This window comes from Leptonychotes weddellii, chromosome 8 (assembly GCF_054177405.1).
Source record: "Leptonychotes weddellii isolate Sample4059 chromosome 8, ASM5417740v2, whole genome shotgun sequence".
In the NCBI taxonomy this organism is placed as follows: Eukaryota; Metazoa; Chordata; class Mammalia; order Carnivora; family Phocidae; genus Leptonychotes; species Leptonychotes weddellii.
In genome coordinates this window covers 138,989-154,567 of record NC_138376.1, presented here as the reverse complement: position 1 = coordinate 154,567, position 15,579 = coordinate 138,989, and the positions used below count along the sequence as shown (strand labels likewise).

General features: G+C 50.9%; 1 protein-coding gene across 1 annotated transcript; it reads left to right on the top strand.

Annotated features, from left to right (window-relative positions):
• Positions 1-1,686: 1,686 nt before the first annotated feature.
• On the top strand, positions 1,687-15,556 carry TRIM40 (tripartite motif containing 40). Its single transcript, XM_081827585.1, has 5 exons — positions 1,687-3,524; positions 13,148-13,243; positions 13,769-13,993; positions 14,225-14,247; positions 14,410-15,556. Exons 1-5 carry the CDS (start codon positions 3,180-3,182, stop codon positions 14,651-14,653), a joined length of 933 nt encoding a protein of 310 aa, XP_081683711.1. The 5' UTR covers positions 1,687-3,179; the 3' UTR covers positions 14,654-15,556.
• Positions 15,557-15,579: the final 23 nt, after the last annotated feature.

Below are 15,579 nucleotides of genomic sequence, written 5' to 3'. Positions count from 1 at the left end.
GGAGCTGCGTCCTGTGTTGGGGGACAGCGCCCCCTGTGGCCCATGGAGAGACAGGGCCACGCACAGCTGAAGGACCCCCTCCTTTGCTTGTTCCAGGCTGGGGGGCAGGTAATCCAGGTAAGAATAATTCATAAGGTACCTTGAATTTGAGGTGGTGATGATGCATCCAAGAATCCGTACGGAGACCAGGAGCAGAGGGAAGGATGTGGATGGCTCTGGGGTTCAGGGGGGCCACAGGCCCACGTAAGCTCCACCGCCACGGAGCAGAGTGGACGGCTGGATGTGGCCTCCCCTGGAGGGCTGCCCTCTCTGTGGGCTGCACATGTGCAGTGGGCAGGCTGCCCAGCTGTCCGTGGGGGCCCTGAAGGGACGAAGAGTGCGCGCCGGGAAGGCCTCAGGCAGGAAACCGGCTGAGCGGGGCTCAAGCTGATGTGAGTAGTTCAGGGTGGCCGCAGGGAGGATGCAGGGAAGCCTCCGACTTCCAAGTTAAAATGTGCAGGTGGGGTCCCCGGGGAAAGTCCCCGCCCTGTCCTCTAGTCATCCGGACATCTGATTTCAGTGTCATTGTAATGGGATTTTCGTCATGTGAGTGAGATTGAGCATCTTCTTATGAGTTAGAGATATTTTGTAGTTTTTCTATGAAGTGTCTGTTTACTCTGCCCAATTTTCTACCTAAAGTTAGTATTACTTTTGTATTTGTAAGCACTCTCGCTATGTCGGCAAATCGGTCCTTTGAATTTGATGATAGCTGTAAACATGTTTGTTTTTACGATTTCATTTGGTCATTCGTCTCTTGACATTGCGTTTATGGTTTTTTTCCGTGGAGAGATTTAAGAAACTGTTTATTACTGAAGCATAGCGGACCAGAGTGTTACTGCGTTTCAGGCGTACAACAGGGAGGACGGACAGTCACGCGCAGTCCGCGCTGCTCATCACCACGAGTGCAGTCACCGTGTGCCCCCGCGCAATATCATCACAGGGTCCTGACCGAACTCCCTCCACGCAGATCTTTCTAGATGGGTAGACTCTGTCTTTCGGTGCACGATGTCTACGCTGAAACGTTCTTGAGATAGCGTGAGCTCGGACAGAGTGGACCCCTGCCTTGCAGTTGTTCGGTTAGCTGGTAGGAAAATCAAGAGAGCAGTGAGTGACTGTAGACACTACCAGATGGTCCAAGGTGCTGTTTCTTCCCGTCTGTCCAGAATCCAGCTGTTGGTCCCCCGGCCACTTATCAAGCCTGTGCTGAGCTCTAAGACACGACATTCTGTGGTGAGGGAGCCTGTGCTCAGCACGACACCCATCAGGACCGGGGCCCCGGCTCTCCGTTTGCCCAGTGTGGCCGTGGGCAGGTTCCCCTTCTCACATCATGAAATAGGACGGAAATGTGGAAGGATCAAGGATTAAAGGCTGAAGAACAGATGCGGTCAGGTGGAGCTTGGGGCCAGTCCTGGATTGCTGATTTCAGGAGGTGGAATCAGGGAGGTCGCTGGACTGAGCAAGTCAAGGAGCTGCAGGGGCTCCATGCTGGATGTTCAGGGGGCGGGTGGGGAGAAGCTGGGGGCCTCCTGCGCACAGCCCCATGCGTGCGTGTGCATTTCGAGAGGCAGCTCTGTGGAGGCCGGCTTGGAAGCCGAGAGTGGGCAGGAGCTCCCGGCTCCGGGGAAGCTACGCAACGAGGTGGTGCGTGCAGCGAGGAGGATGCCACGCCCCCGTGTGCGGAGCTTCCCGGGAGCTGCCTCCTCGGAGCGGAAGCCAAGGACCTGGGCAGCAGGCCGGGGCCAGTGGAGCAGAGGCAGGGGCTACGGAGTCAGGCTCTCCCAAGAACCTCGGACGTTTACAGCATCCATGGCAGCTGTTGTTTTTTAAAGATTTCATTTTTAAGTCATTTCTATGCCCCACGAGGGGCTTGGACTCAGGGTCAAGAGTCGCAGGCTCTAGCGACGGAGCCAGCCCGGCGCCCACCTGTCCGCCTCTGTCCGCCGGTACCCCCGGGCTGCTGGTGTCAGGGCGGGGGTCAGCCCCAAGACAGTGGGCTGGGCCGTCCCGGGGTCGTGCGTAGATGCGGGGCTCAGGACCTCGGGCTGCACAGGCTGGGGTTCTGGGGAGTGTTCGCGCTGACAGCTGGCTCTTGCTCGTGTCATATTCACACTGAACGCACTGAGACCTTCGTCCTCCCGGTGTGCAAACAAGCCACACCTTCTCCAGCCAACGTCCACCTCACCCGTCTGCTACCCTAGGCCCGTCACCCAGCCCTGCGAGCTTCACCTTCCTGGCAATCCAGTGTTTCCAGGGAGGGGTGCTCCTCACCTCTCCCCCAGTGTTCCCGACACACGGGCGTTGTCCAAAGGGCACACGGGAAAGAGAGCCGTTCACCTGCTGGCTGTCTGTCCAGACAGCCCGGAAGACGTCCTGGAGTGGAGCACAAGGGAGCTTCTCGGGAGGAGGACCAGGTGAGAGGTTTGGGGATGCGGGAGTGAGGATGTTTAAGACAAGTGCGGCCGTCTTGCCCCTCTTTGGAGACGCTCTCAAAGGAAGGGGAAAGGCCTTCAGACTTCGCACAGGTCCCTGGTCTGCTCCACATGCCCTGTTCTCTTTCTCTCTCACCGTGGAATCCATGTAACCCCGGAAAGGATGTTGGTTGAGAGAGAGAGACACGGATGCAACGGCTGGACTCGGTGGCAGTAGCCGAATTCTTGGACTGTTGCCACGAGCCTCCTGCTGTCCCGTGTGGGAGAGGACACGCCAAGCCCCCGCCGCATTTTCTCCACCTCAGGCCCGTCAGCGAAGACGACCAGCTTCAAAGTTCATGACGCTCTGGCCTCGTCACTCTGAGCTGTGCAAGGACAGAAAGCTCTGGAGAGGAAAACAGAGTTGGCTTCTGAATCGCCGGCTTGCTCCCGACGTGTGACAAATAAGAAGAGATTTTCGGCGGCTGGAGGGAGCGCGTCAAGGCTGAGCAGAGAGCTTTGCCATGGGTGCAGACTCGGGGCGTGTGTGGTCGGGCTGCGGTTCCAGCCACAGAGAGCGGGCCGTTGCCTGACGTCGGGGCCGAGCCGAGCTCTCTCCGCTGCCCGGGGGCTGCCCCCCAGCTGGGCCTTCTTGTCTGGCCTGTCTCGGTCCAGGCCCTCCAAAACCCCGCGGGAGAAGGAGGCCCTGGGGCCGGGAGGCCAGCAGAGGCCATGGATCCTCCGCAGGAGGATGGCCGGGAAGAGGGCGTCTGCGCCATCTGCCAGGAGCTCCTGAAGGAGGCTGTGAGCACCGAGTGCGGACACCGCTTCTGTCGAGGGTGCCTGGCTCGGCACGTGGTGAAGGCCTCGGCCTCCGGAGTCCTCTGCTGTCCCTTGTGCCGGAAGCCCTGTTCCGAGGGGGTGCTGGGGCCGGGCTACCTCTGCTCCAGCCACCAGAAGAAGGTGTGCTCTTTCTGTGAGGAGAGCAGACTTCTTGTGTGCAGGGAGTGCCTGGCGTCTCCTGAGCACCAGGGGCACAGTGAGCTGGCCGTTGAGGACGCGGTCAACCACTACAAGGTAAGGCCCGGCCACCACCTGCCCCAGAGCCCCCTCCTACCCTCTGCCCACACAGGCTCCAGAACTGACAGTGTCCCGGTTCTTCTGCTTCATCCTACTTTGGACCCTTGTCCTGGCTTTTCCACCATACACATGTCCATGCACTGGTAGGAGGCCGAGCGGTGCCGTCTCTGTGGTGATGCGTTCCCAGGAAGCGTGCTTTGCCCTCAGTTTGCTCATCTGTAGGATGGACTTGAGCCTGAGAATGCACAGATCTTTCAGGACTAGACTACATGGTTCCCCTGCTTGACAGAACTAGAAATTTGGTGGGAGATGTAATCAGCTTTTGCATATGCTGATAATTATCCTGCATATATATATATATATTTCATGAGACTTTTGTAACTATGGTTTTTAAAATTTAAACTCCAGTGTAGTTAACATACGGTGTAATGTTAGTTTCAGGTGATTCATCACCTCCATACGTGACCCCATGCTCATCCCCATCACCTGTTTCCCCCACCCCCACTCACCTCCCCTCGGGTGACCATCAGGGTGTTCTCCAGAGTTCAGAGTCTGTTTTATGGTTTCCTCTCTCTCTCTTTCCTTTGCTCATTTGTTTTGTTTCTTAAATACCACACAGGAGTGAAATCATATGGTATTTGTCTGTCCTGAAAATATATTGAAGCCTGGAAATTAGTACATGATTCTCTCTTTTACCTCTTCCTTTGTCTCCCTCCATTCCTTCCTTCCTTCCTTCCTTCCTTCCTTCCTTCCTTCCTTCCTTCCTATAGTGGTTATTTTTATCCTATTTAATTTTTTATCATAAAAGTTACATGCTTTTGGTAATACATTCAGTCAACACTGTAAGGTATGAAGTCAAAATAAAAATCTTCCTGCTTCCCGAAGGTAACCATTGTTAGGTTTTTGTGTATCATCCTTCCAGAGAACTGTGAGTGTGAATGCACTCTTTAACACTCCCCCACCACGGATTCTCCATTTTTTTTTGTAACTCATTTTTGTCGTCTATAAGTACATCTTGGACATTTTCCCATTTTCCTATCAGTGTGTATAGATAAATTTTTATGAAGTCTTTTTCAACCACCACACGGTACGCAATTCCATGAGTGCACCATGAACTGGCAGACATTGAGTTATTTCAAGGTTATTGTTTTGTTTTGAGATCGCATAGAATGTTTTGGTGAACATCCTTCAACACGTGTTTTAGAGGACTCAGCATATCCAAGATAACATTTTGGTGACAGTGTGAGTTAACTTCCAAGTGAGGATGGTTTTTCCCGTCCCAGTTTATTGAATAATCCAGAGTTGCCCCACGGATTTGGATCCCAGCTTCATAATCTGCTGCATATGCACACACAGTTGCATATTTTCCTGACTCCCTCTTCTGTTCTGTCCTTTGTCTATTCCTGCCTGTGTGCCCAACCATTGGAAATACGTACCTTTGCAATGTGTATTAATGTCAGGTAGGTCTTAGAACCCTCATGATACTCTAATATGTTAGATTTTTTTTGTGGATATTCATTATGTTTATTTTGCCCCTTGGCTTTATCATTATTGTTACGAACCTGCCCACCCTCCAACCCCAACCCAGTTAGTATTTGATTGGGTGGAAAACTGACATATTTTCACCAGGGTGTCTTTCTGTCCAGTAATGAAAGATGAATATTCAGAATCTTCCTTTAGATACTTGACTTTTTGAGAACGTGTTCTGATATAGGAGGAGAAGGGGGAGTCCAGGTTGGAGGGGAGGATGGGAAGTGGTGACATAATTTAGAAAGCCAGGGAGGCCAGTTTCCTTCAGTGCAGGGCACAGGGAGAGGTCTCCCACCATTCATGAGCCCGGCGCAATCACTCAGTGATTTATTCAGCTCTGTGCTCTGTGTAGGATGTTGTATGGTGTTGCAGGAAGCAGAGATGATTCAGAATCCTTGTCCTTGGGTTTGCCTTTAAATTATGACAGTAAGCCTGAAATAAACAACAATATTTGTTCACTTGTGAAAGACTTAAAGAAATTCCTGGAGTGTGTCAGAAATGACCATATATGCTGGGAATACGATGGACAAGACAGATGCCATCCCTGCTGTGAGGGTTCTGCAGCTGAGGGAGGGAGACAGACAAGAAATCAAGCAAACTCTGAGTTTTTTTATGAGCTAGGAGGAAAATAAACAAGGGTCTGACATGGGAGTAATGGTGGCCCACATCCATGGGGCCGGTGAGGGCCTCGTGGAGCAGGTGACGCCCAGCGGGGACCTAGAGAGGAAGAGTCTGCAGGACCAGGTCCTGAGAAAGGCCATCACTTAGATGTGAGGTCGAGGGTGACTTGGGAAGAGCCACCCACCAGGGGCAGGGCCGGAGAAACACCATGGGCGCAGCGTTCCAGATGCCGGAGATGGGGCACGTGGTGTGTCCGGGGGTGCGGAGCACAGGGCCAGGGGCTGCGGTAGGGGCTCGGGGAGGGGCAGGAGAGGGGTCTGCGCTGGGGGTTCATTCCGGGTGGTGGCGCGAGTGTTCAGTGCACTGGGGAAGGTGTCAGCAGACAGCAAGCAGGAGGTGTGGCTTGGGAAAGAGAACCCAGGGGTCCCTGATGCTGGGTGATGTTGAGCAGTTTTTCATGTGTCTGTTGGCCATTTGGATGTCTTCTTTGGAGAAATGTCTGTTCATGTCTTCTGCCCATTTCTTGACTGGATTCTTTGTTTTTGGGTGTTGAGTTTGAGAAGTTCTTTATAGATCTTGGATATCAGCCCTTTGTCTGTAGTGTCATTTGCAAATATCTTCTCCCATCCTGTGGGTTGCCTCTTGGTTTTGTTGACTGTTTCCTTTGCTGTGCAGAAGATTTTTATCTTGATGAAGTCCCAAAAGTTCATTTTTGCTTTTGTTTCCCTTGCCTTGGAGACGCGTCTAGCAAGAAGTTGCCTGCAGCTAAGGTCACAGAGGTTGCTGCCTGTGTTCTCCTCTAGGATTTTTTTAAAAGATTTTATTTATTTATTTGAGAGAGAGAGAGATTAGGAGAACGAGTGGGAGGAGGGGCAGAGGGAGAAGCAGACTCCCTGAAGCACAGGGAGCCCGATGTGGAACTTGATCCCAGGACCCTGGGATCGTGACCTGAGCCGAAGGCAGACGTTTAACCGACTGAGCCACCCAGGCGGATTTTGATGGATTTCTGCCTCACATTTAGGTCTTTCACCCAGTTTGAATTTATTTTTTGTATATGGTGTAAGAAAGTGGTCCAGTTTCATTCTTCTGCATATGGCTGTCCAATTTTCCCAACACCATTTGTTGAAGAGACTGTCTTTGTTCCATTGGACATTCTTTCCTGCTTTGTCAAAGATGAGTTGACCATAGAGTGGAGGGTCCATTTCTGGGCTCTCTATTCTGTTCCATTGATCTATGTGTCTGTTTTTGTGCCAGTACCATACTGTCTTGATGATGACCGCTTTGTAATAGAGCTGGAAGTCCGGAACTGTGATGCCGCCAGCTTTGCTTTTCTTTTTCAACATTCCTCTGGCTATGCGGGGTCTTTTCTGGTTCCATACAAATTTTAGGATTATTTGTTCCATTTCTTTGAAAAAAGTGGATGGTATTTTGATGGGGATTGCATTGAATGTGTAGATTGCTTTGGGTAGTATAGACATTTTAACAAGGTTTATTATGATATGGTGTCCTTCTTCATCTCTTATTACAGTCTTTGGTTTAAAATCTAGTTTGTCTGATATGAGGATTGCTACTCCAGCTTTGTTTTGATGTCCCATTAGCATGGTAAATGGTTTTCCACCCCCTCACTTTCAATCTGGAGGTGTCTTTGGGTCAAAAGTGAGTCTCTTGTAGACAACAAATTGATGGGTCTTATTTTTTGTCCAATCTCCTACCCTATATCTTTTGATTGGAGCATTTAGTCCATTTACACTGAGTGACTATTGCAAGATATGAATTTAGTGCCATTGTATTGCCTGTAAGGTGACTGTTACTGTATATTGTCTCTGTTCCTTTCTGGTCTGTGTTACTTTTAGGCTCTTTCTTTGCTTAGAGGACCCCTTTCAATATTTCTTGTAGGGCTGGTTTGGTGTTTGCAAATTCTTTTAGGTTTTGTTTGTCCTGGAAGCTTTTTATCTCTCCTTCTATTTTCAATGACAGCCTAGCTGGATATAGTATTCTTGGCTGCATATTTTTCTCGTTTAGTGCTCTGAATATATCATGCCAGTCCTTTCTGGCCTGCAGCTCTCTGTGGTCAGGTCAGCTGCCAGCCTAATGTGTCTACCCTTTTAGGTTAAGGACCTCTTGTCCCAAGCTGCTTTTAGGATCTTCTCTTTATCTCTGAAATTCACAAGTTTCGCTATACTATGTCATGGTGTTGACCTATTTTTGTTGATTTTGAGGGGAGTTCTCTGTACCTCTTGGACTTGAATGCCTGTTTCCTTCCCCAGATTAGGGAAGTTCTCAGCTATAATTTGTTCAAATAAACCTTCTTCCCCATTTTCCTGCTCTTCTTCTTCTAGGACTCCTATAATAGGGATATTATTTTGCTTTATGGAATCACTTAGTTCCCTAAGTCTACCTTTGTGATCTAATAGTTTTCTTTCCCTCTTCATTGCAGCTTCATTATTTCTCATCATTTTATCTTCTGTATCACTGATTCATTCTTCTGATTCGTTCATCCTCGTTTTTATGGCTTCCACTTGGGACTGCATATCGGTTGTAGTATTTTTAATTTCAGCCTGACTAGATTTTAGTTATTTTATCTCTGCAGTAAGGGATTCTCTAGTGTCTTCTATGCTTTTTCAAGCCCAGCTAGTATCCTTATAATCATTGTTTTAAATTCTAAGTTCAGACATTACTTACATCTGCATTGATTAAATCTCTGGCTGTCATTTCTTCCTGTTCTTTCTTTTGGAGTGAATTCCTCCATCTTGTCATTTTGGAGGAAATAAAAAAGAAAGAAAAAAATAGAAAAAAGAAATAAGAATAAAAAAATAAAAAATAAAAATAAAAAATTTAAAAAATAATTAAAAATAACATAAGATAAAATAATATACATATAGGAAGCTAGTACCTAGGTGTGTTTTGGTCTGCTTGTTATGAGAAGCTTGTTAGAAGAAAGATAGAAAGAAAGAAGAAAAGGAAAAGAAGAAAAAAATTAAAAACTAACATATATATAGATATATAACTAATATATGTATAAAAACTATATATATATACATATAATACAATAAAAAGTTTAAAAATGCTCTTTCTGTATTATAACATTCATTTTCAGGCAGTTAGTATTATAGATTCAAATAAGAGTCTGCTGGGCTCATATTTCCTGTAAGCTACTTTCCTGACATTTTCTAGATGCACAATCATGTGGACATTGTCAGGCTTGGTCATCAACACCATTCCCCCTCATAAAATGTAATGGGTGATTTCATTCTTATTCATATTTTGGGACACTTTTGGCTTCATAGGGAGCATATTTTTGAAAGCTGGTAATTTGTTTTGGCTACTGTATTAGGAAAATGTAAATTTTGGTCTGTTAGCCACTTCTGTTAATGCATTTTGTGAACAAAGCTATTGAGAAGGAATTTCAATGTTGCTAGATTCTCACAATTCATTACTACTCAGTGCCCTTTTCGGTCAGTTTTTCTTACTGTGAAACCACGTTTTATCTGGTATCTGATAGGATCACAAACGTTTAAAAATATTCATTATGACAAAAGAGGTCTTGCACTATTCCCTGTATTTCAATCTGTCCTTTTTTCCCCTGTGGGATATTTTAGGAAAGCAAGAGTTTGTACAATTTTTATTTTTAATTCTAATGAGTGCATATTCGTATGAAATTCACCCACTAAATATTATTTTAATGCAAACATGGAAGGATCCATTTATTTTTTTTATTTTTTATTTTTTTAAAGATTTATTTATTTGAGAGAGAGAGACACAGTGAGAGAGGGAACCCAAGCAGGGGGAGTGGAAGAGAGAGAAGCAGGCTTCCCACTGAGCAGGGAGCCCGATGCGGGGCTCAATCCCAGGACCTTGAGATCACGACCTGAGCCGAAGGCAGACGCTTAATGACTGAGCCACCCAGGCACCCCTGGAGGGATCCATTCAAAAAAAAAAGTGGACTTTACCTTATTCATTTGAATATTAGCAATGATAGGTCTGTATTATCTTTGATTATTTCATGCATTTATCTTTATTACTACCTTTGCTTTCTTTTTTCACTTACACAATGTTTGCAGTTGACTTCAAACTTTTTATTAAAGTTTTAAACTATATAAGCAGAGAGGGAGAAAAACCATGAGAGACTCTTAATCATAAGAAACAAACTGAGGGTTGCTAGAGAGGAGGGGCATGGGGGGATAGGGGATGGACATTAAGGAGGGAACCTGATGTGATGAGCATTGGGTGTTATACACAACTGATGAATTATTGAACACTACATCTGAAACCAATGATATACTATATGTTGGCTAATTGAATTTAAATTAAAAAAATAAATTTTAAACTATACCAGGAGGTAAGACTGTGGCTTTTCACCTGCATCTTGAGAATCGGTCTCATTCTGACAGGCAGAAACAAGTAGCATTCCTGGCAGAGGGAAGTAGGTGATAAGGCTAGAGGGGGTGTGGCTGCATGGGGTGTGTTCAGGAAGCCACACGTAATTCCTTTGGTTAGTGGGGAGCCTGTGGGGAGGTTGGGGGGAGCACTGGGAATGGAGAGTGGGGTCAGGTCCCTGAGAGCCATGGACACGGGGTTAAGGAGTTTGGGCTTATCTTTGGTAATGAGAAGTCATTTTGAAGAGAGGAATAACATGGGTCAAAGATGAAATATGACTGAGGTGTCCAGCAGGAGGACAGCAGATGGTGAGTCCAATGACAGAGCAGTGGACTGCACAGAGGAGTGGCGAATGGGATGATGCTTGACGTTCCATATTGACTTTGAGCTGCTGGTAGGACAGTAGGAGAGACTTAGCTCTCAGCTGGAAACATGGGATCGACTGTTAGGGGAAAATATCTGTGTTGGGAATTAGGATGAAATCTGAAGCCTCCAGAATGGAAAATTAAGGGCATAGTGTGGAGATGGAGAAGGGTTCAAGAAGCAACCCGAGGAAGGCTCCCTTCCCCGGGAAAAGTGCAGAAGCAGAGGGGCAGCAGTGGGAGGGACCAGGACAAGGAAGGATAGGTGAGGGTGGGGGAATTGGGGAGGGACATGGGGACAGTCACCTCAAAGAAGAGAGGCCCTCCGGATGGATTTCATTCCCAGAGATCTCTGGGGACCTTGGAGGGAGAGGTTTCCAAAGAGAAGCAAGCGCCTGGCTGAGCAGCGCACAGGCCCTGAGGAAGTGGGGCCCAGAGGTGGGCAGAGAAAGAACAGGCTGGGGGAACGTGAGGTGAGGGCTGTTTGTTTGCTTGTTGGAGCTTTTGCGTTCACCTGGACATCTCCCCTCCCCATCTCCCCTCCACCTCTGCCACCCACGGTGCCCATTTACCTCCACCCAACTCCTTCTGCCAAATGCTGCAAGTGACACCTGGTGACGTCCCCATCCACTCTGCCTACTTGGCTTTCTGATTGCTTGGATGTCGCTGCTGACCTCTGGCCTTTGACCTCGATTCATCCACAGACTCTGAGGGCCAGGAAGAGCTTCCGAAGTCACCTCCTCCAACTCTAGGCTCTGCCTATACATCTCTCCTTTGCCAAAGCAATACATTTTGAGAGTTTACAAGAGGAAATGAGGCAAAAAATGATAAAAATTAAAAAATGCTCCTAATAAATAGCCAGCAGCAACAACATCTCCTAAAAATATTTTTCTGACCTGCTGCGGGAAAGATCTAGTGAATGAAACCTACTCTTCAGTTAGCAGCACATCCTTATCTTCAGCCCACAAACGCCCTTCTTGTCTTACTTATTTTTCCACTTAATTACTGTTCCTCCCCCTCCCAGGGCAACCTTTGAAGTCTTTGTTGGATTTTTATTTGTAGACGGCTTGGTAAAACACATTGCTGCATCGTGTGCTATGTGCTGGATTAACACAATACTATTGTAGGCTCGTTCTGCTTCTTGTTTTTCCTCACTGCCACATTGCCCTTGCACATTCCCAGGAGCGGACTGGACATGACCCCATCTCTCTGGTGGCACAGGGATGCTGTCGTGAGCCCTCCTCTTAGCACCGACGTGAGGGAGCCCCTGGGACACTTACCCAGAGACAGTACCACTGGATCACAGAGGTGGTTGAGTCCACGCACCTGTCACCAGCCTGCCCGCCAGTCCTCACATCACAGTCATCTCCTCTCGCCCAGGGGTTATCCAGGTGTCTGATTTGTATTAGTCTGACAGACATCCAGTAATGTTTTGTCGTTCTGTTGGTTTCCATTTCTCTGGTCACTGGTGAGCTTGGGCTTCAATTCACACACACAGCCCTTTGCATGCCCTCTTCTGGGAATTAACTATTCATGTCCTTTGCGAACCTTTCTCTTGGGTTCCTGTCTTCCTGCTGATGTGCAGGCTTTCCTTTCCGTATTCCACATCTGAGTCTCTTGTTGGTTTTGGACACTGTGCTGTGATCTCTCAACCTGGCCTTTCCCTGTGAATTTTGTCCTTGGTGTTGTCACTGAACCACAGTAGTGACTGTTGATGGGGGTTCATCTCCAGACAGCTTCCCCTCCCCACAGGTCACGATTTGCTCTTCGACATTATTTCCTGCTAACTTTATAGTTTTACCTTCACGCTTGGGTCTTTACTCCATCTGGAGTCTGTGTCACATATGGGTCCAGGGAGGGACCCAGCTTAGTTTTTCTCTATTGGGAGCCAGTTTCACGGCATGGTCTTCTCCAGACTCGGCCCCTTCTCTCGCTGGTGACGTTCTACTGTCTCTTTGTGACCTCCTTGGTAAACACGGGTCTGTCCCTGAGCCCTGGCTTCTCCCGCCTTCTGTGTGATCTTGTCCCGGGACTGCACCGTTGTATCTCCACGGCTTTGTCTGTCCTGCCATCCCGCAGGGCACACACACCTGTAGCTGGCCCGACAGGGGCTGCCCTTTGCTGACACCCCCAGCTTCCCTTCCACTTTCATCATGAAATCCTACGTCAACAGTAGCACCAGCTTAGTTTAGTTTCCCTTATTGTTCATCAAAACCTTGAAAGCAGATTTTTTTAGGAGCTGTAGCTTCAGGGACATAGGGACCCATCGAGACACTGATTTGGGATTGGGAGAGAGGCCTTGCCTCCTCGGGCTGTGGGTTTGCGGGCCCCGAGGCTCTCGTCCACGTAGCCAGGACGGGGCAGGAGGCGCCAGAAGCCTTCCGTCTCCGCGAGTCAGTCCTGCTAGACTGGCTTCACGGGGTGCCCAGTCGCAGGGATCCCCATACAGCTTCTAGGTGTTGGCAGAAAACACCCTGGAGTCAACGGAAAAAGCCCTGCTACTGTGTTATTTTTGTGTAGTTAAGGCTTTAAGCAATTACCCATTGCTTTCCCCTACATTCTCTATTCAGTGAGCTCGGGTGCCTCTTACCCCAAGCACAGCGCTTCCAGCACGCTCTGGTTTTCGGCAGAACTTCCTGTACCTCATCCTGGGATCACGAGCTCCCGGGGCGTGCCATCGAGCACCCCCCGCACCCCCAGGCTGACAGACAGGTGTGTGCATCTCTCTAGGAACGGCTCAGCCGCAGGAACAGGAGACTCCGAAGAGACCTGAGGGCGCTCTGCCTGCTCAGAGCGCAGGAGGAGGAGAAGCTGTGGGCAGTGCAGGTGGGATTCACGGGGTCCCGGGAGGGGCGCCTCCGAGGGTCCTGGCGGCCAGACGCCCTGTCCTGGCAGCCAGACGCCCTGTTCTGGCCACCGTGTCTGAGCAGCCTGATGGGTGTGTCGGGAGGGGGGCCTGGGGGCCAGAAGCCTGCAGGCTGGGTGACTCAGGTCACGTCCAGCCCCGTGATCTTCGTGTGGTTTAAACGTGCATTGAGGCCAGTCCCATCCGCCCGGCTCGCAGCGACCATCAAAGCCGACGAGCAGCTCACCACTGGAAATCGCACAAACCGTAGGCCTTTGTCTCTGATGGGTGAGGCCTCCAGAAGGCTGTCTGCCCCTCTTGTTCCCGTAAATGTGGGGTCTCTCCCCCGTCTGGGACGGGCAGGCAGCTCCGGGCTGGCTGTGCTGTGGCCTCTGTGGACGGTCCGAGTGTAGGGTGGGGGAGAACGTTCTCGCGGGAATATCCAGAGGCTGAAGGGCCGGGAGGGGCGCACCGACGCCGAGTCTCTGGGAATCCGCCCTCCGTAGGCCCAGGTAGGCTGTGGGACCCGCAGGCTGGGGCCTGAGCTGGAGAGCCAGTCGCAGAGCAGGAGGGAGCAGGATGCCCCCCTAGAGCAGTGGCCAGACCCGCTGGAGGACACGCCGGCCCCGGGTGCCAGAATCCCCGACGAGTCGCGGGCCATAGCGCAGCTCCGCAGCCTGGTCGCAGCTCTGGACAAGACCGCCAAGGGACTGGGTGTGGACACGCTGAAGGTGCAGACCGCGAGCCCTCCCCCCGAAGGCTGCGCTCCTCCTCAGTAGCCGGTGGCACCTGCTGGCTGGTGTGACAGGGACAGGCTTCCCTGTGCCGCGTGAGGCAGAGTGGGGTGCCGGGGAGGGGCGCCCCCTCTGGGTCTGCGTGGCGTCCGGTGACGGGTTGGGGGCTGCAGGTGGCAGGAACCTGGGAACCCATTGTGACTGTCACTCTCTTGCCCTGTGTCCTAGGAGGCCAGCGACTTACTGGACAGGTAGGAGCCGTCCCGTCTCCCTCACAGCCACACCACAAACACACACCTGCACTCGGCCTCACCACGGTCTGGGGGATCCCCGGCCCGTCGCTCGTGTCCCGTCATGCAGCCCGGCCAGGGGACGATTCCACAGGGCATACTGAAGGATTTCTTTGTTCCTAGGAGCGCGCCACAGAAATTAGAGGCTATGTACCCCCAGCTGGAGAAAAGAATCCAGCCGTCCCCTCTGCCATCCTCAGCGGCTCCGACCTGCCCATTCCCGGGCCACCTTGCCTCAGACTCGCCTTCACCTCCTGGCTCTCCCTCTCCCAGCCCATCCAGCCCCCCACGAGGTCGGCCCAGGATGTCCTCACCACCCGAACGTGAGCCCCTGAGCTCATCCCCGCAGCTGGGACCCGATGCCTGAGCGTCTGACCCGGGCACAGGGGTCACGGCCTCCTTCCCGAGCCATGCTCCCACTCACGGCTGCCCCCGCACGCGCCAGGGCCCAGGGCCTCCGCCTGGCCTGAGAGCAGATGGTGGTACCCTCACAATGTCGTACTAGGACAGGAGCACCCAGACGCCCGGGGGGCCCGCATGCCTGCACCTGACCCCTGCTCTCGCTCTGTATTTCTGTGACCCCCCTTCCCGTGAGCAGGACTGAGACTGGAATGGGATACAGAAAAGGGCACGGAGTGTCCCTCCGTGGTCACGGCTGGTAGGACTCCTCGGACACTGAACCTGCTGGGCTGATGAAGGGCGAGGGCCGGCACGGGGACCAGCAGGCGGCCCCTCCGACCAGCAACACAGGCAGCAGGGCCCTCAGTCCTGCTGCTGCAAGAACGTGAGCCCTGCCAACCATCTGAGCGAGCCTCCGGGAGGCCCCGGCCCGCTGCGCCCTGCTTGCAGCCTCAGGAGACCCCAGGCAGAGGACCTGCCAGGCCCGGGACACGCAGACAGTGACAGGGGTCTCGGGCGTGGGCATGGAGCCAAACCCCCGAATCCAGACGTGCCGTGTGCGTGCTTGCTCTTCGCTCCCTGCTGATTTGGGACGGCTGGTCAGCCTGGACAGGTCTTGTTCTCTCACATACACGGTGGGGTCGCTAGAGCCCACACCCTCCTCACCGGCTATTGGGAGGATTAGATGAGTAAATATACGGAACGTGTCAGAGGAGAGTTCCATAGCTGTGTTTCCTAGCTCTTCCTCTGAGGCCTGGTTCTGCCCCCTCCCCACCCCGGCCATAGCTTCCCACGACGCCTGGCTAATGGTGGAAAACCCCATTCCCTTCTTTACACGTCTGTTCTTACAACGAGCTTTTCTTTTTTGGAACCACTCGAGGGAGTCTCCGTTCT